This window comes from Exserohilum turcica (assembly GCF_000359705.1).
Source record: "Exserohilum turcica Et28A unplaced genomic scaffold SETTUscaffold_1, whole genome shotgun sequence".
Classification (NCBI taxonomy): Eukaryota; Fungi; Ascomycota; class Dothideomycetes; order Pleosporales; family Pleosporaceae; genus Exserohilum; species Exserohilum turcicum.
In genome coordinates, this window is record NW_007359914.1 from 1809172 (window position 1) to 1834803 (window position 25632).

The 25632-nt window shown below is 52.4% G+C and overlaps 8 protein-coding genes across 8 annotated transcripts; 3 read left to right on the forward strand and 5 right to left on the reverse strand.

Annotated features, from left to right (window-relative positions):
* Nucleotides 1–1083: 1083 nt before the first annotated feature.
* Nucleotides 1084–4531, reverse strand: SETTUDRAFT_178138 (uncharacterized protein; the record flags this gene model as incomplete). The annotated part of the gene is made up of 7 exons (XM_008022603.1): nucleotides 1084–1652; nucleotides 1717–1936; nucleotides 1997–2140; nucleotides 2197–2853; nucleotides 2903–3143; nucleotides 3202–4072; nucleotides 4120–4531. 7 exons carry the CDS (start codon nucleotides 4529–4531, stop codon nucleotides 1084–1086), a joined length of 3114 nt encoding a protein of 1037 aa, XP_008020794.1.
* A 1089-nt stretch (nucleotides 4532–5620) lies between these two features.
* SETTUDRAFT_113628 (uncharacterized protein) lies at nucleotides 5621–7740 on the forward strand (the record flags this gene model as incomplete). The annotated part of the gene is made up of 1 exon (XM_008022604.1): nucleotides 5621–7740. One exon carries the CDS (start codon nucleotides 5621–5623, stop codon nucleotides 7508–7510), a length of 1890 nt encoding a protein of 629 aa, XP_008020795.1. The 3' UTR covers nucleotides 7511–7740.
* An 873-nt stretch (nucleotides 7741–8613) lies between these two features.
* SETTUDRAFT_162317 (uncharacterized protein) lies at nucleotides 8614–10815 on the reverse strand. Its single transcript, XM_008022605.1, has one exon. It carries the CDS (start codon nucleotides 10787–10789, stop codon nucleotides 9032–9034), a length of 1758 nt encoding a protein of 585 aa, XP_008020796.1. The 5' UTR covers nucleotides 10790–10815; the 3' UTR covers nucleotides 8614–9031.
* Nucleotides 10816–11933: 1118 nt separating this feature from the next.
* On the reverse strand, nucleotides 11934–13669 carry SETTUDRAFT_162319 (uncharacterized protein). The gene has a single exon (XM_008022606.1). The coding sequence runs from the start codon at nucleotides 13506–13508 to the stop codon at nucleotides 11994–11996; it is 1515 nt and encodes a 504-aa protein (XP_008020797.1). The 5' UTR covers nucleotides 13509–13669; the 3' UTR covers nucleotides 11934–11993.
* Nucleotides 13670–13963: 294 nt separating this feature from the next.
* SETTUDRAFT_170521 (uncharacterized protein) lies at nucleotides 13964–17190 on the reverse strand. The gene is made up of 5 exons (XM_008022607.1): nucleotides 16956–17190; nucleotides 16484–16842; nucleotides 15510–15662; nucleotides 15398–15451; nucleotides 13964–15350 (listed from the first exon to the last, which is right to left on the reverse strand). The coding sequence occupies exons 1-5, from the start codon at nucleotides 17092–17094 to the stop codon at nucleotides 14130–14132; spliced, it is 1926 nt and encodes a 641-aa protein (XP_008020798.1). The 5' UTR covers nucleotides 17095–17190; the 3' UTR covers nucleotides 13964–14129.
* Nucleotides 17191–17981: 791 nt separating this feature from the next.
* Nucleotides 17982–19381, forward strand: SETTUDRAFT_133472 (uncharacterized protein; the record flags this gene model as incomplete). Its single annotated transcript, XM_008022608.1, has 2 exons — nucleotides 17982–18049; nucleotides 18108–19381. 2 exons carry the CDS (start codon nucleotides 17982–17984, stop codon nucleotides 19090–19092), a joined length of 1053 nt encoding a protein of 350 aa, XP_008020799.1. The 3' UTR covers nucleotides 19093–19381.
* Nucleotides 19382–19792: 411 nt separating this feature from the next.
* On the reverse strand, nucleotides 19793–21146 carry SETTUDRAFT_133475 (uncharacterized protein; the record flags this gene model as incomplete). The annotated part of the gene is made up of 2 exons (XM_008022609.1): nucleotides 19793–20494; nucleotides 20552–21146. The coding sequence occupies 2 exons, from the start codon at nucleotides 21144–21146 to the stop codon at nucleotides 19914–19916; spliced, it is 1176 nt and encodes a 391-aa protein (XP_008020800.1). The 3' UTR covers nucleotides 19793–19913.
* Nucleotides 21147–21414: 268 nt separating this feature from the next.
* On the forward strand, nucleotides 21415–22115 carry SETTUDRAFT_86640 (glycosyltransferase family 1 protein; the record flags this gene model as incomplete). The annotated part of the gene is made up of 3 exons (XM_008022288.1): nucleotides 21415–21742; nucleotides 21793–21931; nucleotides 21977–22115. The coding sequence occupies 3 exons, from the start codon at nucleotides 21415–21417 to the stop codon at nucleotides 22113–22115; spliced, it is 606 nt and encodes a 201-aa protein (XP_008020479.1).
* Nucleotides 22116–25632: the final 3517 nt, after the last annotated feature.

Genomic DNA, 25632 nt, shown 5'->3' on the forward strand with positions numbered 1-25632 from the left:
GTCACATGCCATGAACAGACGGCACTACGGCAATGCCATTTCTCTGTTGACCTTGTTGACCTCGCGGGCCTTGGTGTCGCCTGTTTACTTCTTTGCTCTCCCGTCCCCGTATGCGCCTCTACCGAGCATCCACATCCACCGTCGGCGTGACTAGCGTAAACGAGTGGATTGGCCTGCCACAACGTTCACATGTCGTAATCAGCTCCACACACTCCACCACGGCCACTGCCACTCCGCCATCCTCCGCTACGCACTGACGAGACGGCCTTCCAAAAGCAACGTCATCGTGACCGCCGACATGACATCGTCGTTGAACTCAATGTCTTTGTTTGAGGCTGTCCCGATGAAACCTCTTCCACGGCTTCTCGGCGCAGACCTGCTAGACAAAACCGAACTATGCACCAGTGGCCCAAACCTTGGTCCGCCAAAGGTAGCATTCCACGTGCCACTCGAGTCACCTCTACTGCAACGCAAGAAATCCTGTATCGGAACACGGTCTTCGCGGCTCCGGGTATGCATGGCATGCCGCTACCCCTATGGTTGAATGGCCCAAGCTTGCAGGAAAAGGCCTCATACCGGAGCCTTTTAGTTTCGGATCTAGGCGCCGTGTGTAATGTTCTTTCTCTTGCGCCAGTCCAGACGCTGTCTCATGGCCTTTTTTTGGCTCCTCTCTTGAGCACTCCACTGTCAATTGTAAGTCTGGCAGCATCAGTGCGAGAATCTTCCAATCATCCTGGACAGGAACGGCCATGGTTACCATGAGATGGAATAAGGACCGATTCACCAACCCCGCGAGCTTATTACTAGGTAGTCCTTGCGCCACCGGATGCCGTGCTTAGTCTGACTCCCGTGCCCGGCACTATCTCCGAAGATCCCGCTTCACAACAACACCATCAGAACCTTAAATTGCAATGGTGCTATGGAAACGGGCCAGATCTATGTCCAAAATACAAGTATTGACTTGGAAAATCTAGCACTGTCCTTGGCTCGAAGCAGCCTTAGTCATTCATCAATTCAGCGCTGCAGTCCAGATACTGTTTTGTTGGCGCCAAGTACTAGTCGGCGACCAGCGCGGCGGAAGACTTATTCCCAACCCCCAATGCCTAACTTGAACTCCCTGCATCTCTCTAAATTCTCTTTAATGACCCCATTCAGAATTCTCGACGCTTCAGAAACCAGCTCATGTAGCTCCTTGCGGAAGCGCTGGCCCTCTAGTGTGTTATTATTCTCTTCAGTCTTCTGTCGCTCAAAAGCAGAGCGAATATTATTAAGAATAGCGACGATGTCTTTACAGAGCTTGTCGCAGGTTTCATTAATAGTCTTACTAACGTCTTCTTCGGTCCATTCAGCAATAGCTGCAAAGGGGCCATTATAATCAGGAACATGTCGCTGAAGATATGTATGGCGGGTTTCCTTAAGGGTCTGACGTTTTACGGGTCTCTCTGCCTCAGCATCAATATAGATCTGCTGCATAGCGTCGTAGATATAGGTCTCTTGGTCGGAGCCTCTAGCTCGTTGGTGCGTCTCAATAAGCCCCAGGCGGAGCTCCTTATAGGCAGCGTCGACTCTGAAAGAGATGTCTTTCTCATAACTGGCGAGCTTGTTGCCAAAGCAGATTTGGTATGCCTCCCCAGCCAAGGCTTGCGGATCATCTACAAGGTGTTAGAGTAGAGCGCCTATCAAGAAACAGTGTTGAAGACAGTGTTGAAGAAATACCTCTTAAAATCTTATTCAATTCATGAAAGCCTGATTTGATCGTCTGCGTAGCAAGAGCTTTGAAAGCGTTGGGTGCGTTGTCGATTACAGCATGAAAGGCGTTGTCGATAGCGCAGGTCAAAGGCTTCATGAGCTCAGCATTTAGATCATGGTGGATGCCGAGCTTCTTCTGGTGGTATTTGCCCATCTTCTTGATGAGGGCATTGTAGGAGGCGCCTTTCTGCAAGAAAAAAAAATCATTTAGTGACACGCCACCTGATAGGATCTAAAGCTCACTTACCATGTTCTGCAACTCTTCCAACTGCCTTATGGCGTTGCGGTGAAACTTGTTCATCAGATTACGGCTTGACAGCTCGTTGACGAGATCTTGCAGGAATGTGTCGCGGAACTTTATTGCCATATCTTCAATCCTAGCCTCCAAACTCTGCGGATAGTTAGCAATACCTCTTCAATCCCTGGGTACAGCAAGCAATAACATACCTTGGTGGTATTGTCCAGAATTGCCGTCACATGCTCCACACGAGCCTTAGTACTCTTGCTGCAGCTCATTTGAAAGATGCTCAGCAACATTGGAACTTTGAACATAATAAAATGTTCTAGAACGGCGATCCTTCCCTGTGAAGGTAATCCAGAAATATGCTTAAATAATGCAGGGATTTGGGTATCCTCTATATCCATAGTAGGAGTCTTGTCTGGATTTCGTATGTTGTAGCCTTGTCGGTGTCGCATGTACATGCGATTAGAGACACAAAAGGATGCTGCACCTGCATCGTCACGTGTACCCTGGATGTACATTCGATTCATGCCCTTGGTGACAATCCTGTTACGGCATTTAATGTAGATTTTTGTGCGTTCCTTATCCAAGGAGGTAATGCGCGACACTGTGTCTTTTTTCTCTGCATTCAAAGCTTTGTTCTCGGTGCGCAAAGCCTCATACTTGGATCGGTCATCATCAACGGCCATGTCTTGATCACTTTTGGATTTGAGACATTTGATCTCAATCTTGTTGGCAGTCACTTGGCTCTCGATGGCTCGCAACTTCTCGTCCTGCTTGGTTAGCTCTTCGTCGATGGGAACAAGCTGCTCTTCTGCTGTGCCGTCGAGCTGAAGTGTACTGCCGTCATCGTTGTTCATATCCTGTAAACTGGTCAGCAAATGAGTAATCCGATTGCTATAGAATGCTAACATCTGATCTCGTGGCTACGAGGATAACACTGCCATGGTACCGCCTACTGTGTGCATCGAGGTAGTGCTGCCGAAAAGATTGATCGCTCGTGGCACGCTTGATGTCGACGACTACTATAGTCATCTCACACTGCTGTAAATAGGCTTCAGCAGCCGCAACGCGATACATGTTGATATCCTTGGTACCCGGCACATCGGCTAAGCAAATGTCGTCTTGTAGTAAAGGGCTATTGACGTAGTATCTGTAATTTTTGTAAGTGGGTTTCGCGCTGAAACCATCATTGTGGGGACTGAACTTACCGAATAATTTCTACAAACGGCCATGGACTGAAAGGGAGAGACTTTCCATTGAAGCGCGAGTTCTCAGCTCGCATCCTGAAGGGACGGAGCTGGTCGCGCATATCGCTGTGAGTGCTAGACGTGAGGGGAACAAAGAGTTCGCCTTCGGAGACGAACTGCTCGTGTATCTCGACTGTCCATTTCAACAGTTGCTTGAGTATGGTAGCACTCTCTATCCTTGTGGCCCCTTCTTTCTTAACGTTGCCTGTCAGCATGAAGGCCTCGAGTGACTCGACGCGGTTCGCAAAAAGCTGCTCCAAGCACTCAAGTGCAGCATCCCTGCGGGCTCGATCGTCATCATCCACCGAAGTCTCGTCGTCAATCATTTGCTGAGTGATATTACGCCATTCTTTGAACCAGCTGGCGACAAGAGCCTCGGTGCAGTGTTCTAGGCAGTAGAACTGAACTTCCGCATACACTGCGCCTGAAGTTGTGGATAGCTTCTTCTGACGAAACTCAGTAACGACATTAGTGCAAGCACTCCCACTGTCGCCCTCAGGTGTTAGCTTTTCGCCTAACAAGGCGTTCGTAGTTGCAGATTTTCCAGATCCTGTGTCGCCTGTAATTGCAAGGCGGATCTCAGTCTGATAGCGGATACGGCGGTCCTTGTTGATTTGATTGCAGAGGTATTTTGCTTCTTCACCTTGACCGCTATCATTATCTATGCTAGCCTGTAAAAAGTCTGTAAAGACTTGTAAAATGCTTTGAATGTCTTTTTCTGATTGCTGGAAAGCAGGGTGGTACATAGGTAGCTTCGGACGCCGCTGTTGGCTTGGGTCGAACGGCGGTACTTCATCATCACTATCGTCTCCGCTGTCGAACGCGTTATCAGCTGGCAATATTAGTCATCAGTCAATTAATATATTGATACTTATATACCTGTGCGCTTTGCTGGTATGAGCAAGTCTGCAGCAGTGGCTGTCCAGCGGTGACTTGCCGCTTTTGCGTTCGTCTCAATAGCTCGAAGTCTAGTCATGCCAGGGCTCATAACATCGGTAGGCTGAGGGTTGGTTGAAAGATTTGAGCCCTCAGGTTCAAACAGAGGACTATTTGGACACTCTGGGATGTCTTGCAGCAAACCGTTCTCCATGATGGGTGACTCGGTGCGCACATCAGTAGGTATCTTGGTTTGCGCATCGGTGGTTGTCTCAGTGTGCGTATCGGTGTGTGCATCGGTGGGTGTCTTGGTGTGCGCCTCGATGGTTGGCTTGATATGCGTATCAGTGGTTTTCCTGGCGTGCGCCTTGGTGGGTGCCTTGGAGGGTGCCTTGGAGGATGCCTTTCTTGCCATGACTACCGAACTGGATGAAGAATGGATATGTGGAAGTGATGAGAAGAATGTGTGAGAAAGATGTAAAGAATGTATGGGAAGTGTAAGGAAGAAGATGTGAGAGATGTAGAAGGTATGAGAGATGGAAAGAAGAAGAAGAAGAAGAAGGTATGAGAGCGAGGAGAAGAAGAAATGACCGGCGATAAAACCAGTTTTAGCGTCCGTAGTGCCTTCAGGTAAGAGAGAGAGAGAGAGAGAGAGCAAGCCTAGAACCTTCGATGCCCTAGTGAAGTGAGAGAAAGAGATATTGTGGTTGATACAGTACTCGATCTGCTGCGACGTCCAAGTAAGAGGCGAGATGTAATATCAGGCTTTCGTACTGCTGCTGAGTGAAAAGTGCCAATAAAACGAAAGGATTTCGCTTGGGAAATTCCATTTCTTCCAGAGGAGCGGGTTTTCGTGGAGATTAGCCATCTGAGGTTTTATTAGGTAGACGGACAACAAGAGGTTGGCAGCCAGTGCCAGTAGCTCGCCCACGATAGTCGATATGTCACGTGATCGGGCGACGTGTGAGGATGCAAGCGCACGAACAAGCTCGAACAAGACCAATATGAGAATGGTTGCGCATTGCATCTTCAACTGAAGATTCTTTCAACTCGAATTGGACTAGAAGCTTCGGGTGATACATGGCGCGGTTCGTGGGTGGTGAAATGTGCTGACAACGGCCAGCTTAGTGCGACAAACCTGCTAGGTAAGCGTCTCCCCATGCCTTACCTCGACACGACTCCCCGTCTCTCTTCATCTATCTCTCCAAGCAAGCAAGGGGTTGGGCGTGTTGGTGTATCATGGCCATGGCATTTCAACAAATGCGATACGCGTCAGCGCCAAGCGCGCGGTGCCGATTGCCGCCCCCTTAGCCTCTTCGGTCGTCCCGCCTGGCCAGCGGCCGGGGATCTAGAAACAAGAATGCGACGACATCGACCAGTCCCTGAGAGTCTTGTCCAGGCGCCCAATGCCGACTTCTAAAGGCGTGCCATAATACAGTCTTTCGCCGCCTCGCAGCATCCCACATACACGACGCTCTTTTGTACCCCCCATCGTTTGCCTAGCATGGCAGTACGTCCTCTCAACTCTAGCCTCATCTTTGACCGGCGCATCATCCTGGGTCTCGCCGCCGTCGTCGTCCTCGCCTTTACATTCGCTTTCCTCTACTCGCCCGACCTGCGACCCAGCACCGAATGGATACCCCCGCTCACGTCCAAGCCCGAGCCCGCATTCTCTGTCCCGCTGAAGAACGCCGACGACCCATTTATTGTCGAGCTGGACTACCTCGCCATCAAGCCCAACGTCACAGACAAGGTCCGTTCCTACTGGAACATCCCCTATGCTGCAGACGCTGGTGGCAAGAACCGATTTCGCGGACCGCAGCCTGTGAATAGGACATATGGCATTGGTCTGGGAGAGAAGCCTTTGGTCTGGGATGGCTCGTTGGGCATGTGTCCAAGGATACAGAAGATCAACCCTGCCGAGAGAAACAGAAAGGACATCTCTGGACCCGACGTCCTGGGCATCAAGACGCGGTCTACAGAGGACTGTCTGAGTCTCAATGTCTTCACGCCAATCGATGCTGAGCCGGGCGACGATCTGCCAGTCTTGGTCAACATCCCAGGTGGCGGCTTCCACCTCCCTGGGCGCAGCAATGGAGGCGAGATGGTCGAGAAAGCGCGTCGTGAAAAAGGCGTAGACGGCAAGCTGGACAAGGGAATTGTGGTAGTCACCATGTACTACCGCAACGGCATATACGGCTTTCTTTCTGGCAAAGAGATTGCAAAGGATGGCGACTATAACAATGCCCTGCGCGACCAGCGAGCAACACTGGAATGGGTACAGAAGTACATTCGCTACTTTGGCGGCAACCCCGACCACGTGGTCATCATGGGCACAAGTGCGGGCGGCGCCTCAGTCATGCTTCAGCTGACTGCCAACGGCGGTGACAACTACTACAACGTCCCTGGTACCGGCCGCAAGCCGCTTTTCCACGGAGCCATCGCCCAGTCTCCGGCGAGTCCAACATTCTTCACTCCAGATCAAGCTGAGAAGTTTTGGAACGAAGTTGCAGACGGTCTGAACTGCACGGATATCGCCTGCGTCCGCAATGCGGAGACTGGCGATCTATACTACGAGAACTATCCCATGTCCTTCCCCGGCCGCAACACTCCACCGCGGTGGATGTGGGCTCCGACGACTGAGCCTGCAGGCGGCATGTTTACTGAGCCCGCCCCCGCGGCCATCCTGTCGAACCGCTACGCCAAGGTCCCAACCATCATTGGCTTTACCTCGAACGAAGGCTCCGACCAAGTCAAGAAAGCGACAGACAACGAAGGCGAATTCAAATCCTACCTCAAAGACCACTACCCGCTGCTCACAGACGACGACCTCGAAACACTGAAAAACACGTACCCCAACGACCGCCACTGGCCCGACAGCGGCAAATGGTGGGACGCCGTCGCCAAAGCCCAAGGCGACATCCGCTACATCTGCCCCACGTATCTCGCCTCCAACGCCATGTCGCGCTTCAACCCGCCCGCCGTGCCCACGTATCAGTACCAGTGGGACGTCATGTGGGGCGTCGACATTGAAAACGGCTACGGCACCAAGCACGCCGGCACCGTCGGCCAGGTCATGGTGCGGCGCCAAAACGAAATCTCGGATTACTTCATCTCCTTTATCAAGTTCCTCGATCCCAACCGTGAGCACCAGGCTATTCCTCGGAAAGATGTTAAAATCGCCAAGTGGGAGCCCCTGGATGACTCGGGTAGACGCATGTTCTTCACGAATATCAAGGAGGGACATCACCGCGGTGATAGCAAGGATGCGCTTGGCAAGATGCGCACGGAAATGAGGGGCCGTGATGAAGAGCGATTTAGGAAGTGCAATGTTGTCAAGAATATGTTTAAGAGGCTGCAGTTTGAAGGTGTTGAGGCGCTAAAGTTGGATTGAGCGGTTTTTTTACTTCTTGTTTCTCGGCTTCTTATCTTATTCTTATTCTTCTTCTCTGATCACACTTTTGTACCCCCTTTTTTTATGATGTTTTTTTTTCCTTCGCTCGTCGTCGGGTTGGCCAAATGCATTTCTAGGTGTTTAAACGGGTGATGCTGCTGTCTTTCATGTTTGCAATTATCGCTGTTTATCCGGGCAACGAGTATCACAATTCATGTTGTTATATTTTTTTCCCCTTTCTGACGCTGTTTTCACGTACATGTATGGATATCATTGGAGAGAATACAGCGAGACAGTGATTTACAAACAATTAAAGAGAGAGAGAGAGAGAGAGAGAGACGTGATTTAGATGCTTCACATATGCCGAACAAATATACGAATGATACACTTGATGTTGTTGCTTTCTGTTGCTAGGTACTTACTCCTATTACTACTGCTACGACTGCTACTGTCATCAAGCATCCAACGTCGCATAAGCAAAAAGCGGGAAAAAAAAAACGGAGAAAGAGTAAAAAGAAAAAATCTACAGTACATTAAAGTGCTAGTTGTAAGTACTTGGATGCAAACTCACTACTTACCTAACTAACTAACTAAATGACTGGATTTCTCAGACGCAGAAACAGCAACAGCGAGAAGAGAGAGCAAATAGAGAAAGAAAGAAATCAAGAAGAAAAAGAAGAAGAAGAAGAAGAAGAAGAAGAAGAAGAAAAATAAGACGAAGAAAAATAAGAAGAAGAAGAAGAAGCAGAAGGGAAGTTTGCTTGACCAACACATCTTACCACACCTTACCACACCAGAGCATAGCAAGGTATAGCAAGGTATAGCAAGGTACGGCAAAAGGGAGACCAAGAAAACAGTATGAGTATTAGTATTAATATTAGCATTACCATTAGCATTACCATTAAATACCAGAATAATCCACAAGCAACCCCCCTTCCTTCCTCCCTTCCTTCCTTCCCTCCTTCCTTCCTTCCCTCCTTCCTTCCTTCCCTCCTTCCTCTGCTTTTCCCCGCCCTCAAACAAAAGTGATACATAGCGATACCTCAAGTCCCACGACGCGCGCGTGCGTGCATGCATTCATGAGTTACAGCTCAGTAAGTACTATACTTTCGGTGACTGAACGCTCAAGACGGGGGGTAATTACATGTATGCGCATATACCACGCCCTAGTACGACTAACGCCCCTGCCATGTACATATGTGTATGTATGTATGTATGTATGTAGATGCATATGGATGCCGGATGCAGGATATATGTAAGATGCATGTAGGATATAGGATGAGGATGCATCTTGCATCTTGCATCTTCCGCGCCTAGCGCCCCACTAAAAAAAAAGATAAAAAAGAGAAAGGATGTGGATGTGAATGTGGTGATCGGAGTTATTTTTACTCCGAGTCCGGATGAGGGGGCTGACTACGTACGTACGTACGTACGTACCTACCTACCTATCTGTCTGTCTGCTTGCTTCTCACTCTCTCTGTCTGTATGTCTTTCCACAGACTAGATTGGCAGAGTGACATCTCAACTCCTCAGATGCGCAACAAGGTCTTCGATATCGGCGTTGCTTAGACTGGAGTCTTGCATGTTGATATCGAGTTCCTTCTCGCGCTTTCTGAGGTCGTCTCGTTTCTGGGCTAGTTCTTGCTGCGGGTTGCGGGGTGTGGTGGTGAGTTTAGCGCGGTGTAGAGTGTGGTTGTTGAGGTCGCCTGTTTCGTTTTCGGTTGCGGATCTGCTTCTCCCCTGTATATGCTCGAGCAGCTCTTGCACGTCGCTGTGGGAGAGGCTGCCTTGGTCCAGCGTCATGCCGACTGCTTCTTTCTTTTCGTCTTCGTCAGAGATATCCAGAGTCTCGGCGCTGTCTTGCAGTTCTGGAGTAGAACTGCCGTTCAGTTTGACGTCTTTGCGGCTTACCCAGCGAACGAGGTCCTCAATGTCGTCGTGGGTGAGATGCGTCTTTTCCTTGATGCCTGGCTCGGGCAAGTCGCGGCTTCGTGGACGGCCTCTGTTTTCCTCTTCGTCTTGGATTTGCTCGTCAAATGTAGATTGGACGGGCGATGTGGCGCGAGATTCACCGCTCGTGCCGTCGTAACGCGTAAACCACCGGCCTAGTTCTGGAACGTCTGTATCGTAGTGTTCTTCTACGTCCGAGTCGAGCCAGGATGTCCGCAGGTGTCGTTGTTGGGGGCCAGCTTGCTGTCCGTCGCGATGCGATATCCAGCGTACAAGGTCGTCGGCGTCCTCTTCATTTCCAGATGATACCTCGTTATCCGATTCAGTAGAGGCGTCGCCATATCCCGAGTGTTGGTCGCTGGCTCTCCGGGCTGCAATGGCGTCCGACTTTCTCCTTGCGTAGTGAACGAGTTCATCGACATCAGACGGCCCAAGACTCTCATGGCCACTGTCTTCCTTGGCGTCGTTTGCAGTGTCTTCTTTCCGCGCTCCGTGGTGGCTAGACGAATCGCGCGTGCTAACCCATCGGACAAGCTCATCGACATCAGAGTCGTTGATGCTCTCATTGTCTGGCTCGCCCCTCGTTTCTGGTACGTGTTGCTCTTTCTCCTCCTTGTCAGAAGCAGTCGATTGACGGTCGTTGAACTGCACTGGCGCTCCGTCCTCCCTAATCTTCTCCATTCCACTCGCATCCTTGGTCGTCATTCTCCGTAGCGTCATCTTCAGCCTGCTCCCAAGACCACTCTTTGCCTGCGCATCTTTTGCAGGGGTCGTTGGATGATGCATCTGGCGGTCTTGGTGCTGGCACCTCCACTTCTCAGCCGGACTCATGTCCTGGCGAGCATCTTCCTGCGTGACCTTCTTCATCTGGTCTTCGATTCGCTGTTGAAACAGCATGCTTCGTAGAGAATGGAAGCGCGCCATATGTGGCTGTTTATTGGCAAGTTTGGCGGAGCCGTCTCCGTTGGCACGTGACGCGGGCGACTTGGATGACTTCATGTGGCTCCTGTTTGGTGAAAGGCTCGACGGCCTAGGTGCCTGAGCAGTGTTGTGGCGCTGCTTGTCGGGGTGTATTTTGCGCGCGCCCATTTCCTTGGTGATATGCTGGGTCACGTGCTCCTTTTCCCCCCAGACGCCTCGCGGTTCGTCGTCACTGCTGCTGCTGCTGCTGTCCGAGTGGTCATCGCCTAGTCCGGCAAGGATCTGGGTTATGGCGGGAGACAATAGGCTGTTTGTTCGGCCCAACTGGTTTCGCTGGCCCTCAGACAGGTCGTGGATAGTCGCAGGCGGCGCGGTATGCTGGGGCGGGAGATCAAAGTATGACGCCATATCTTGCAACTTTTGGCGCGTCGACGATGCTGCTGCTGCTGCTGTGTTGTTTGTGGGTGCTGCGGGACTGCGTGAGATAGACCCGGGGGTACCATTTTAAAAGCGGGATCATACGTACGACGGCGATTTCTTGGAAGGCTTGGGGCTGTGAAGGGTGACGCCGACGGCTGGACGCAAAGCTAGCCTGTTGTCGTAAGCCGGTACCCCGCAATTGGCTGCTCTCGCCACCGTGTGAATGGTCGACGGCGTGTGTCAGCCCCTGATTGGAGTCAAGATCGGCAGCAAATGCTTGGGCGACATCACCAAGACACACGATCGCTTCTCACGCTATCTGCTATCCTTGGGCGCCGGGCCTCCACGACAACAATCCTCCTCCCAATACGCCGTCTCCTGGCGAAAAAGCCGCCGGCTGTTGGAAGCGCTCCCAGCACGCCGGCACATGCACATGCACATGTCGTCTTATGCATATGGTCCCACGCGCTGACGGCCAAGTACCCGTCATCACGGCCGAGTCTGCACCATACGCGACCGAGCATTGCTTGAGAAAGTTTCTTCCGTGTCTTTTTGATAGCAGAGTTGGGCTGCCTGTAAGACACGGCAAACGCTGCGTGAGCAAATCCCGTCGACATAGGCCCGACACAAGGAAGAAGTCGGAGTGCAATCGCCTCGCTCCAGTCACTGGTGAATGTCATCTTTGCTTATCAGATCCTGCTTATGTGCACTGCACTGAGTTCATCTGGATTCCCGCCGTACCGTTGGAAACTAGCTGGGTGGGATCCCGCCATATAGCGTCGCCTCATCCACCGCATCCTTGGTTCTTTGGTTCTCAACGCAGCCACAGCCGTCGTATCCCATGGAATCGCCGCTGTGGACAGTCTCAGCATGTACTCTGCAAGGCAAACTGTATGCGTAGTAGCCATGCTCGTCCAGAGGGCGCGGCAATGTTATCAGAAGTGTGTGATGAGTAATATTCACTCCAGCATCAGGAGATCCATCAGAGAGCTGTAGTCATACTGTTCGGCAAATATTTCCTGAAGCATAATAGTGTCTACAGCGCAACAAAAAGCCCAGATGCGAGGAAAATATAGTCAGCTGCCGTCTTTCGACTACCTGCGGCCACTGATCAAGCGACAATTGCATTTCTACAACCTCCTTTCACAATTCATACGTATACAAGATACTGCCATGTCACCCCACGGACTCCTCACTCCAGCACCGCCTCATCCATGTTCCTAATCCATCCCCACATCCACCTTACAGTATCGAGATGTGCCTGCACGCCAACACGCTCATCCACCGTATGAACATTCCCCATGCCGACCTGGTCCTTGTCCCAGCCAGGTCCATACCGAAAGATGTTCTCGCTCAAATCCCAATAATAGCGCGTGTCCGTGTTTCCTGTCATGAGACCAGGGCTTACGATTAATTCTGTGCCGTACAGCGCGCGCGTGGTGCCAGAGAGGATAAAAAAGGGAGTCGAGATGGATTGGTTCCAAGGAGAGTGGTACGATATTGGCGTTACGGGGGCGGGCTCCAGGAGGGTGGGGCCGTGCGAGAGCGTGATGCTCGAGGGGGTCTCGGAGCCATTGAAGGCGTGCAGTGCGAGGCCGTACTTGCTTGCTACCTGCGCGGCGAGAGAGGAGATGTGTGCTTTGATTTCTGAAGAGGTAGAGCCAACATTAATACGGTGGTTCACCGTCATTTGGGTACGTTCGGGCAGCGCGTTGTTCTTGACTCCGCCGTGGATAATGTCGACGGCGACCGACGTCGTAAACAGGTATTTAACGCCCAGGCCAGATTTGGCTGCCTCGAGAGCGAGCTCATCTTTCTTGGAGTGCTTCCTGCAGGTTGCACTTTGTCGGGATCGCTTTTCAAGCAACTTGCCCAGCTTGTGTGGAAATTCTGGGGCGTGCGTTTTGCCGCATTGGAGAAGACCGAGATAGGGGTTTTCGTCAGCAAGGTGCGGCTCATAGGGGTTCGCTTCGATTAGTGTAATGAGCTCGCTGGCCACTCCAATGCCATTGTGCGGTGGCGGAATACTGCTGTGGCCGCCCGGCATGCGCACAACGATATCGACATCGACATAGCCTTTCTCTGCGACGCCGGGGATGGCAAAATTTCCGCCCCACGCTTCAATGTTCACCGCGCCTTCATCGACAATAGCCGCGATGGAATTGTGCCCGAGTTTCTTGACCAGGTATGCTGAGAGATGCTGTGCTCCTTCTCCACCAGAAATTTCCTCGTCAAATCCAAAAGATAAAATCAGTGTTCGTTTGGGCGTAAAGTCGGCGGAAATAAGTGCCTCGACTGCATTGAGGATGGCCATGAGCTGGTTCTTGCAGTCACTCGCACCTCTCCCCCATACAGCCTTTCCATCGTAATACCCCGAGAATGGTGGGTGTGTCCATTGCTTGATTGTCGAGTCTGGAACAGGCACAACATCTTGATGCGCCATCAGCAAATGAGGCTTGAGGCTGGGGTCCGTACCAGCCCATGTATACAGCAAGCCATGCGTGTTGACCTTTTCAAGCTGAAGCGTGGCATGGGCTAGTGGATACGTCTTGCTGAGGTAGTCTGCAAATGAGTAGAAAATATCCCATCGAGGGTCAGTGCCGATATCGCCCATGTCGTCGTAGCTTTGAGTAGGGATCTTCACAGCACCTGATAAGCGCTCGATAGCAACATTGCGGAAGTCGTCAGAGCTGAGGTAGGTTTCCATGTCATCCAGCTCTTTTGTCTTCCTCGAAGGGAACAGGGGCTCGGCTTGGTAGCATTGCTGTTTCGATTCGGCGTGGCTTTGGCTGGAAGGGAGGTGCCATTCAAGTGATGGAAGTGCAATTCGGCAATGCCTGAGTAATACTAGAGAAGCAAAACCGAATGCAGCACCCACAAAGAACTTGCGCTTAGAAGAAGTGATACGAGCATTCTGTGATGCAGGAAGCGGTGCTTGCTCTCCCAAGGTCTTGCTCGCCATTTTCAGAGTTGATGGTAGAAGGCTGGGAGGCAGACGTTACGCGGGAATAAACGGTGCAGATGTGCTAAGCTGGTTTAGGAAAGTAGCAACAATAGATACGACGAGGCCATTATGCCCAAAAAGGGATTCGTGTGATACTGTGGAGACTTGATCACTTCACGTTATTATCTAAAATATATTGATACAACCCTCAGTTGAGCAATATCAATATTGAATGTGAACATTAACCATGGCTACCATTGCCATGTGACGCCTCCCAAAGCATGATTCCGTGACGCGCGTAAAGGTCCAAGCGCATACATCAACAAAAAGAACTCCCCCGCCACTACTTTGGTCTAGTACATCCCAGGTACACACAGACACCTCCTACTCGTAATTGTCCTCGACTTCGGTGTCCTCTTCCTCGTCATGGATCATGCCATGCAATCCCTCGCTTTCGCCTCCTATCAGTGGAGCCCGCTCAGCCTCCTTACGTGCAAAGTGGCCTCCAATACTGACAGCAAGTGTGCTGAAGCCGTGCACCATTGTGCTGCCGAGAACAATGAAGCAAACAATGGGCCAGATCAAAGTCACGGTCCTCTGTTTCTCAATCGGAAGATCGTCGGGTGGGCTTGGCAAAGGCAAAGATGTGCCCGTCTCGAGCTGCGCACGCGCTTCGATAGCGAGGAAGAGCGCCCCAACCCCCATGGGCCCAAAGTGTCCAACAAAAAGCGCCTCGGTTTTCGTCTTCACAAAAGGTAGGAGCTTCAATTGGAAGAGAGAAAAGACGATTGGAATGCGGCGGAAGAGAAGGATGAGAACGAGTAAGCCCACCAGTCGACCGGGTGTGATGGCGTCAAGCTTGTTGAAGCTGTCCCAAGGTATCATTGCGCCGAAGAAGATGAAGAAGGCAGAGTTGATCATCATATCGATAATGACAGGAAGAGCTGTTTCGGCCAGAGGTGATCTTTGCCGGTGAGAGAATCCACGGCCGGCAAAGAAAGCCACAAGAAAGTCGTCGACACCCAGGACGGCTGCCAGTCCGACGGAAAATATGGCAGCAAGCAGGTAAAAGGTCAAGTAGGCGGGCCTGCCCATCCATTCGCGTGCATGTGAGATGCGGTACAGCATGTTGAAGACGTGTCCGAGGACGATGCCCACAATGACGCCTACCACGCATTGGTACAGCACAGTGACGAGAAACCATTTCTTCAAGACACTGCCCGCAGTGTTCTTGAGAAGGAGGCTAAGTCCAATGTACAAGAAAGGGAACGATACGCCGTCGTTGCATCCACTCTCTGCGCTCAGCAGATCCCTGATGCGTTTGGGTACCCGTGTGCTGAACTGGCTGTTGGAGAGAACCGAGGCTGCAAGTACTGGATCGGTAGGCGTCAAGCAAGCTGCAATTGTCATGGCTGTGACGAAATCCGTTTGGAAGATGAAGGTAATAAAAAAGGCGCAGATGAGCCAGCCGAATGTCATGACGGGACCTAGCAGGGCGAGCAGTGCATACGCCTTCTTTGACAGGTAGCGATCCTCGAGCTCCAGACCGACAGCAAAACATTGAATGCCAACGATTAAACGGGTAGTTTCTTGGATCAAATCATCCTGCTGCTGGTAAGTATGATTTCATGAGAGCATGCGAGAGCCCATACCGAAAAGCCCCATTCATAAGGCCGCAGAAGACCGAGGGCGCGCGGTCCGACAATCTGAAGAAGATGGAATCAGTCTTGTTTCTCGAGTCGTTTGTAGGTATGTAACACTGACAATACCGAACAAGGTGGCCAGCGGTGGCTCCGAAAGATGGAGCCGGTTCCGTATCAAAACAGAGAAGAGGGCGTATAGTATGAGGAAGAAGGTAAGCGCGACATAAGTTACATGCGGGCCGGTAGGCTCGAGCTGAGACCAGACCATGATGAACTATTCAGTCGATGGGAACTAATGTATTCGTTTCGAGGGTGTGCGTGTGGAAAAGTGTCTGCGAGGCTTGAAGCTCTAAGCTGCGGTTCGCGATCGGTGTTGGTGACGTCAGATGATAGAAGCGACGGCCCAAAGAGAACTGGCGCGATGTGTTGGACTGGACTCGTTCGGCGGAGCGGCACTGTCAAGCGGGGAACATGATGCTTAAGAAGTGCCAGGTGCAGGAATGAACGAAGACGCCTCGGACTGAGGAATTACGGTAGGATGGCTGGTCAATGACGGTCGGCGGCTGGAAAGGCACTTGGCTGGTCGCGCTTGGACTGCGCTATGGATATGCGGAAGTGGTGGACCCGGTACGTCCAACGCACGTTCTTGAGCAGTGAGGTGCAGAAATATCGTCTAAGCGTCATCGGCGATGGCATTGGCATTGGAGGGCAGGCAATTATCGAGCCGTCACGGGAGGGGCTGCAGTGAGGATGCAGGTATGCAGCTGAAGCAGCCGCAAGCTTCACGTGAAAACGCGAAGCATCAATTCCGCTACTTTTGTATGAATAAAGCGCCTTTCCATATACGCATGGCCCACATGCCGTTCCTGCGCGGCAATGCTACTCAATCTGTCCACGGCCCACTGCGGGTGGTATTAAAAATACAGGCAAGAATTACAACCAACCGCGCCAATGCAAGTATAAAGGTACAACGAGTCGGCTAGGCGTCATCGGGGGGGTGGTTGAAGAAAGCGAATCGTATCCGGTGGAGCTGTCGAGGTTAGCAGGGTGTGCGTAGTGGGGTAGTGGTGGTGGTGGTGGTGGTGGCAGACGTACCGAAGGCAGCTTGGGAATGACGACGGCAATCGTGGCAAAACAGTTGATGAGGAAATACGTCAAGTCGTAATTGGTATAATGGGTGCTGACTAGAAAGAGCAATATGGGGACGCTGAGCAGGAACTTCTTGGCGGGCGTGTACTGGTCGCCGTTGTCAATCTGCTCCCACATGTTGAGGTTGTCGTAGGCGCCCGAGTTGAAGTCAAAGGGGACGCCGCGCACGTAGTGGAACATGAGGTACGAGCCGGCCACGTACGAGAGATTGACGAGGGTCCACGAGGCCTCCTGCGACATGCCGGGGATGATGTCGAAGAGGATCTTGCCGAAGAAGATGAGGACAAAGTGGATAGCCCAAGCACCTGCGTGTGTCAGCCAGGCAGCCTGTCGTCGAGCTGAGGGTGAGATGCTGCAGGAGGAGGAGGAGGAGGAGGAGGAGCAGCAGCAGCAGGCATGCGTGATGGGGTGGGCTCACCCTTTGCATTGACCCATTCTACGTTGAGATTGGGCAGTGCCGACTGGTCGCTCAGCTGCTCGAGCGACTCGGGCGGCTCCTTGTAGACAAGACTACTGCTACGGCGCCGCCTCGCGTCCTTTGCCGGGTCGAGCGACATGGCGGAGTAGGCAGACGTCGAGGGCGATTGGCGGGGCCGGGGGTCGCCAGCGAAACTGAGGCGGGGGGTGCGGTTGAGGAGTATGGGCGACAGTTTGGCGGTATTGATGCTATGGCGCGAGGCCGAGAGGGTGCGTGTGGGGGAGAGAGGGCGGGCGGGCAGCGCGGTGGTCGTGTGAGGTTTTGTATCTATCAGGGCGTCGCAAGCAGCAGGCGGAAGAGCAGCAGTAGCCTGCAGGTTAGACGGGCCAGAAGGAGCAAGGCGGCAAGGCGGCAAGGCGGTACTTTCAGGGTCTCTCTCGGTATGGATGCAACACCGTGCCGGCGAGTCCGAGCTTCTGGTGGTGATGGAGGCGTGGGCGTGGGCGTGGCAGCAGTGATGGCGCCAGCAGCCGGTGGTGGGATGGACGATGGACGATGGACGATGGACGATGGACGATGGCTGCCTGGATGCGGATGGGCAGCGGACAGCGGGCAGCGGGCAGCGGGCAGCGGGCAGCGTGCAGTGTGTAGGGGGAGCGCGTAAAGGAGGCAAGGGGATACGGTTTCCTCACTCGGCAGGCGTGAAGGACGGCAAGCGTGGCAGATCCACCTGATGCTCCCCAAGACGGTGACCGTGTTCCTCTCCATCCCCGAGGCCGTGCACAGCGCAACCATGGCACTCTAGAACGCGCGCCCTCGCCCAGCCCAGCCCGCCACCAGGACGACGACCAGCCAGCCCATCCAGCGCCCCCGAGCTGCCATCCACAACACCCCATCCACACGCCCACCATGGCCTCTGAAGCTGCGCCGCCCGCGCCCGACACCACCCCCGTCGCCGCCGACACCACCGCCGCTGCCACCACTCCTGCTACTACTGCCAACACCACCACCACCACCACCGCAGCCATGGCGCAGGAGCCGCCGCAGGCAGACGCGGGCGACGCTGTACAGAAGCCCGTCAAGCGCTCATGGAGGTAACGGACGCGCCGCCCCCCCCGAGACTGCGCCGCCCCCCGCTAACCACGTCCAAAGGCGCAAGTATCGCAAGATGCGCATCAAGTTCGACGAGGCCATGACGGACAGTGACAACCTCATCAAGCAGGAGTGGAAGGCCATGGGCACGGCGCGCCGCCTCCAGGAAAACAACGACCAGCTGCTGGACATCCTCCTCGAGCTCAACGACCAGTCACGCGTGAACCCGCGCCTGCGCTTCGACCTGCGCAAGCTGTCGCCCGCCGACACCGCCGTGCCCTCGCTCGAGTCGGGCCCCGATGCCCTCGCCATCAAGCTGCAGCTGCAGGCCCTGCGCGACGACCTGGCCAATGGCGCCATCACCGCCGACGAGTACGCCACCCGCGCCGACCAGCTGCACACGTCGCAGTCGATACAGCAGACGCTCAAGTCGCTCGCCAGCCTCGAGCACCGGGTGCCGCACACGACGCGCCACGACTTTGCCGACCACCCCGTCCCGGCCATCGACATCACCGAGCATGCCCCCGGCTACATGTCCCCCGCACACGAAGACGAATACCTCCTCGCCACCGACCAGCTCCTCGAGCAGCCCGGCTTCGACCAGTCGCTGCACCACGGCCGCCCCATCCGCCTCGCCTCGGCCCAGCCGCCGCTCAGCGAAAAGGACCTTACCGTGCGCAATCCCGACAGCGTCTACAACTGGCTGCGCAAGCACCAGCCCCAGGTCTTCCTGCAGGACAAGGACGGCCCGCACCACGAGAATCTGTCGGAAAAGTCGGCTGCCCCGAAGGCAACAAAAGCAACCGCAAAGGCAAAGAGAGAGTCGGCCATAGGCACACCGGGCCCACGCGAACACGAAGACGACGACTCGGCCGCCCCAGAAACCGGAAAGGGCCGGCGGAAGACAGGCGCAGGCGATGACGACACAGCCTACAGGCCCAAGGGTGGAAGCAGCCGGCCCACAAAGCGCAAGCGCGACGACGGCGACACTCCCATAGCCAAAGGCAGGAAGAAGACTCGCCCAAGCACTGGACCGGCAGCTTGAAGAAAAACATTGTTGTTGACCGAACAGACAGCAATGCAGCCTTTTTTGTTTTAACGAGGTCCCATGTCGCATATTAGCTCGACTGCAGCATCTCATTTTTTTCCTTTTTTTTCAAAAATTACGTGTACTAGTAGTATAAAGCCGTTCATGGAATAATGGAGAAGAGGCGTCATGGGCGTTTTAACTTTTTTTTTGGAAAGCCAGAAGGGAGAGAGGCACGGATGTACGGGGGCACGGAGGAGGGCGCGTTACTACAAGCGCGCATTCGTTGGGTCTAGATATTATACCCACTGACTGGATTTTTGATTCTTCGTTTTCTGGGCTGGGGATTTCCGCCTTGCTTCTCCACCCTCGAGTTTGTTTGTTTGTTTGTTTGTTTGTTTGTTTTTTCTACTGTTTCGGGTCAGACACGGGGGCGCGTCTGTTGATATCACACGTTGTAGGTTTTTCTGGTGTGTGTATATGCTTCGCCCTTGGAGATTGCATCTTCAATCCATACAACGGCCCCCCCGGGGTCTTGAACCAACGAGCGATGCGAAAGCCAGTTACCAGATATAGTATCATGAAGTATTCAGAGAAAGATCAACATAACATAACATACATAACATACATGGCCGCACAGCTTCTCCCCCAAGTAACACTCCTGGAAACACCTGTACGCGGGTCTCTTCACTTGTTAAAGGGGCATACGGCAAAGAAGAAAAAAGACGAGAGGCCTTGTAATGATACAAAAAGGCGGTAGCAGGATACAGTTCTTGCAAACAAAACAAGGGTCAGATATGCTTTGGCAATAGGTTGGTTGCTCAGTCCCAAGACAACAACTACCTTAGCGGCTTCCCCCTCAGCCCGCCAACCAAGACATTCTCCGGTACAGGCGAGCTCTGCGCCATCAACGGCAGATTGGTCTCTACAATCCTCTTTCCATCCACGAGCTCGCCGTTGCCAGCCCTCTGGTCCTCCAGGTACGCCGCGCGCCTCCTCTTGTCGTCGAGATACTGCTTGCGGTCCTTGGTCAAGATCCATTCCTTGGGGAACTCGTGTCGTTTTTTGGGCGTGTGATGGCGAAAGTCAAAGGGGACGTCTTGGAACGTGTCTTTTCCCTCTTGTGTTTCTTTGATCAGCGCGGCAATGGTGTCGCCGAGGAAGCGCTTGTTTTGCGATTGCGTGTCGAATTGCTCGCACGAGAGCTTGATGATCTGGGACGACGGGTTGTAGCGCGGGCCCGCGAGCTTGATTAGCTTGGAGACTTGCGGCTCCGTGAGAGAGTGCGATTGCATCAGGTCTGCGGGCGCGAATTCAACTACGACTTTGTTGCTGGCGGGATGCGACTCCCCCAGATACGATGTGTAGCGGAACCGGAACGGGGTTGCTGCTGTGGGGGGTGTAAAGGGCTGGGCGAGATCTAGAAGTTATCAATATATATTCATATCCACTTCTCCATGCAGACTTCAGAACGTACGACTCAGAAGCGGCAGCTCCCACGCAATCAGCCGAGCATACTCCCTCAACTCCCTGTGCTGCTGCAACTCTCCATGGCCATGCGTCGTCAAATCGTCGCCGTAGTAGTCCTCATCCGGCCCCATACTCTCTTCTCCCTCGGCCCAGAAGCCCATTGCAGCCCTCCTCTTGTCGTCCTCTTCAATATCAAAATCCTCGTCTGCTTCCAGCCCGAAATCCGACGTCTGGGGAAGTCCGCGCTTTCCCTTGCGCAGGGCGTCGGCAACGGCTGCGGGGTCGATTTCTGCGAGCGAGGCACGCAGATTATCCAGCATGGCGGCGTCACGCTCCGTCTGCGACATTTCTTTGAAGTCCTTTGAAGGCGTGGTATTCGAGTAGTTCAATTCCGGGCTGAGCTCATCGAGCGTCTCTGTAAGCGGGTTGGCATTGGCTGAAGTTGCAGAGCCCTCTTTCGTGGGCTCGTCGGCATATCGACGAGCCGTTATAGACATTGGGCGCTGCCATTGTGTGCTTGTATGTCTCGGTCCTGCTCGGGGTCGTATCCGCGACGGGCATTGTCTTGACTGCAACAGCAGCCTGCGTGTTGTCGACGCCATTGGATACGGGAGGGGGTGGTAATGCCGTCGTCGACTTTTCGCCATGCAGGATTGCTTGGCGCTGGGAGGAAAGTGCCACCGCCCGCCGGACCAATTGAAGGAAAGACCGCCCGACCTCCGCTTTCGTGCTTCCTGTCCTACTGCATGTCTTTGCTCTGACAACTGCTTCGCATCGCTTGGTTGTATCTTGATTAATACTGCACTGGAAACCCTATTGGCCCGTAAATTTTGCGTACAGACAAACTACACAATCGCCTTTGCGTCTATCATGGCCGACACCTGGAAATGGACAGCTGACTCGAAACTCTGCTTCGTCACTACTGGAGCCACAGCACCATTTACTGCTCTTATTGAATCTGTACTGAGCCCCCCGAGCTTGGATGCTTTGCGGCAACGAGGCTTCACACATCTCCTGGTTCAGTATGGCTCAGCAAAGGACATTTATACTAAATGTGCTAGCGATGCTTGCGCCCACTTACAACAGGCTCAATCACAGCGGGAGTTGATAATAGATGGGATTGATTTCAACCCAGAAGGTCTCCAAGCGCAGTTTCAGCTGGTCCAGAGATCAAAAGGCCTAGTCATCTCACATGCTGGTACTGGATGCGTAGAATGCGTAGTAAATATGCTCTGCTAATTCATTCAGGGTCGGGCTCGATCCTAGAAGCCCTTCGATATCAAATCCCACTTGTAGTCGTGCCCAATACAGGGCTTCTCGACAACCATCAGGAAGAGCTCGCTGATGCAATGGAGCGCAACAACTATCTCATCCGCGGCGATGTCACGTACGCTGACCTCTAACTGAAGTGGTCTTTTGCTAACAAGAGCAGAAATCTGGCGCCTGCGATAAATCGGTCGGATGAATTTCGGGTCAAAATGTCACAATTCCCGCCCATTACTAGTGGCAAGCATCGCGAGACTAAGAGTTTCGCGGCCATTATGGATGAGACGGCGGGTTTCATGGACTAAGCCGTTGAATGGCATTGCTAATTCCCGTCTGCAGCGTCTCATGATGCTGGTAAGTTTGCCGTGTCATTGGGCGTTTCGACAGTTTCGAGTCTACTGTCACCATCACGGATGCTCATGTGATGACAGATGACGTCGGTTCTTGACGACCGAGGAAAATGTGAAGCAATCCAGATGGAAAATCACCAAGGCGAACCTGCATGAGCCGCGAAAACTCACCAGCATTCACGTGCCATTCCGTAGCACTTGACGAGCGCCAACACGGTGCACTACCATCATTACCCTATGAGGCGAGAATGGGATTCATTTGTGGGCTTGTGCAGAGACATGGCAAAGTAATGATTCCCACCATTTCTTTTGAAGTTTGCGCCACAACATCATTAGATGTCACACTATCCTACGCAACTGTGCACCCAACGTCACTTGTCGCTTTGACGCCAACTGCTACTGTTGTTGAAACGAAGCTAGACAAAGACAGCATTTGGGTCGGTACCCTTTACGACAGAAAATGGAAAGAGGTACCATAGTATATACTTGTTCTCCCGCGACTATAGCAACCATGTTACATGGCTCAAAATCTGGCTCAGGCTGTTGCACTGATATTCTATGTCGTTCCTAATTGGTTACTTTGTCAGGGTCCTATTTTCGATTGGATCGTTGTTGAGACGTTTTTTCTTTTGTCTTGGGTAAACGCCTTGACAACTTCCCAACATCACACGACATTCGCGTTACAGGTTTTTGTACCTGGGTCGCTAGCAACCCTAGTTTCTACCCGGGCAACAGGTGCAGTTGGAGAGGAAAGATATGAAAGTCGCCTTGTCATACTGCATGTTCGTCTGCGGTAAGCGACCAATCTTCTCTTCGCGCCTCAACAATATGCTTTCTTTGTTGTCTTACGTCAGTAGACTATCGGAACTCGACAAGACAAAAAATAGCGACTATTCAATGTCACACGGTCTTTAGGATGCAAGCACAGGGCATCGCAAAGCTACTGTAATTTCCCGTGTAGGGTCTGCGTCAAAGTACGTACGGATTTGCTCGGTATTGGAAAGCATACTGCTGATCGAATTCACAGAACACATCACGAACGAAGCGTTGGCTCTGCCCGGGGCATTGACAAAGTTCGCAGTGTCAATATTGGCACATGGCTAGTGCTCGAACCTTGGGCGGCATGATGATCACATGTTGCTTTTTCAAGGACGCAGGTCCATCACAACGTCGATCTTCGAGAAACGCAGCCCAGACGAATTGACCTTCTACGATGAGCGGATACTATGCGAAAAGCTAGGACGAGACGTCTGTGTTGAAAAATGTCTGTGTTGAAAACGCACTGGGAGAGCTTTGTCTCAATACACGACTTCTGGAAGACCATGGGCACATTCCTATTGGATATTGGAGTCGATACAGCTTGAATGACAGTGCCCTGCATTCTCTCACCACACACCTTCACAGCCATGTTAGTCCCTGGGTCCTTACTCCAAGCGAGCCGCGCCCTGCCTCGACGCCGCCATTTCCTGAGGCTCGAGCAGCAGCATCAGTCTCCAAATCATGACTAATCTACACATGAAGCGCAAGCCCCAAAACGGGTCTTGATGACAATAGCCACCTGTGGGGTGGGGGAGTGGGGGGCCCGACCTTTATGGCACGATTTCGGCCGCCTCACGCCCCAAAAGCAGAAAAAGCTTGCGACACACACCGGAACATGCAAGAGAGGGGCCCGGCGAGGCGATTGCGTGTTGTGCGTACCCGAGTTCCCAAACGAGCGTTTCCCCCGAACGCTAGACGCGCACATACATGTACAAAATGGGGCGGTTGCAAACTGGTTGTTACCGGGATACCTCTGCTTTACCTACATCTGACGAGAGGCTAGCAACAAGGACTAACTAACTAACTAACCCACTAACGCTTGCGCAATGAGTTCGCGAACCCTCCCCATACATGTCTCAACGCATGTCAGCTTGTAGCCGACGACAAGGGACGCATAAACCGTCGAGTCGGATTCGCAGACCAAGCATGAGTGACTGACTAGATACGTATCTTCCTCATCTTAGAATTGCGGTAGTCCGCATTACAACCCCCCCCCTATGTACACACCAACACTATGCCTCGTATCCCTCGGCAATCGCATTTGCAGCCCCCAATCACATGACGCAGCTCCGCAGTTTCCCATTTCCACATGCCGGGCAAAATGGCTTACTTTACTCGTGGGGTTCTCCGAGGCATTTGTTTCGTGTACTCGGTTCGGCTAACCCGTTGACTTATAGCTGGGCGATCTTAAGACTCCCATCCCCTTCCCCCGATAACCCCTTCTCGAAACCGGTCAATATTTTCTGCTACGCCGGTTTTTACGCACGTTAAGCTATATTTGGCTGTCCTTGGGGGGGTGGGGTGGTTATACTAGGCTGTGTTGTATAGTATCGTATGGTATGGTGTTATCAGTTTTCCGAGTGGAGTGAAGTGAGGTTTTTTGCGACAGGCGTTGAGTCGAGTCAAGTCGAGTGCAAGAGCGGAGGTCCGCCCCCCCCCACCGACCTTGGCTTCCTTTGCCTCTTCCTACGTGCGTACACATACGTACGTACGTATTTACTTTGCAAACCTTTTTTTTCTCGCTCTCTCTCTCTTTCTTGTGGCCCACAACGCATACGTACTATGACATATTACCATTATCAATAGTTATCATTACTACTATCCTAACGGTCTCGCCAGGGGAAAAAAAAAGTAAAACGTCCCGCCCGCCCGCGCGCGTGTCAAACGTCAACGTCAAAAAAAACTCTTGTAAACTCAAAATCAAACGTTGGATATTACGTAGGATTGTCATACTTGACCCCCTTCCCTGCGCCCATGTTCAGATAAAACCATCAATCAATCAATCAATCAATCTATCAAAATACTATGTATCATACCCAAGAGTTTCATAATAAGAGAAAAAAAAATTCTTCTATTCCCATGTGACTGACCTGCATACATTTGCGAAGAATCTACAGCTTATTTACTCCATACATGTATATGGTATTTACATACGTACTAGGTGTACCATGTCCCCCCATGCCATGTATGCATGCATGCAAGGGCCTTCGCTGAGTAACGTTTCTAACCCCTCCCCCAACCTCGAACAAGAGAGGGGAAGAAGAAAAAAAAATTCAAAAGATTGATTATTTTGTTTATTTCAAAGCCTGTATGTGTGTGTGTGTGTGCGTATGTATGTATGCACACCGAACGGTGGGGGAAAGGGGGGGGGCGGTTCCTCAGGTCCATGGCATTACTTACTACAAAGTTCCAAGTTCGCAAAGTCTCATTCGCGGAACCAGAACCGATTATAAAAAACACCCCATGTGTACGGAGGTGCCTCACAAAAGTTTTGTCCTGCCAAGAATAATTTAGCCGAAATCTGGCCGCTCTCCTACACAACGCCTATCTCTCCCCTCTATATACTCATTACCACCTTGTAGCTCAATTATCTTTGGAATATGTATAAGAATACGCTCAATCCAATCTTGGATCTTACGCTTGTGGGGAGATC

Excerpts from the sequence above, each read along its gene's own strand:
- SETTUDRAFT_162317 (XM_008022605.1), bottom strand. The coding sequence starts at position 10,789 with ATGGCGTCATACTTTGATCTCCCGCCCCAGCATACCGCGCCGCCTGCG.
- SETTUDRAFT_162319 (XM_008022606.1), bottom strand. The coding sequence starts at position 13,508 with ATGGAAACCTACCTCAGCTCTGACGACTTCCGCAATGTTGCTATCGAG.
- SETTUDRAFT_170521 (XM_008022607.1), bottom strand. The coding sequence starts at position 17,094 with ATGTCGCTCGACCCGGCAAAGGACGCGAGGCGGCGCCGTAGCAGTAGT. Across the intron at positions 15,663-16,483 it reads TCATTCCCAAGCTGCCTTCG|TTCATCATGGTCTGGTCTCA; the intron begins GTACGTCTGCCA and ends TCGACTGAATAG. Across the intron at positions 15,452-15,509 it reads TGGCCACCTTGTTCGGTATT|ATTGTCGGACCGCGCGCCCT; the intron begins GTCAGTGTTACA and ends CATCTTCTTCAG.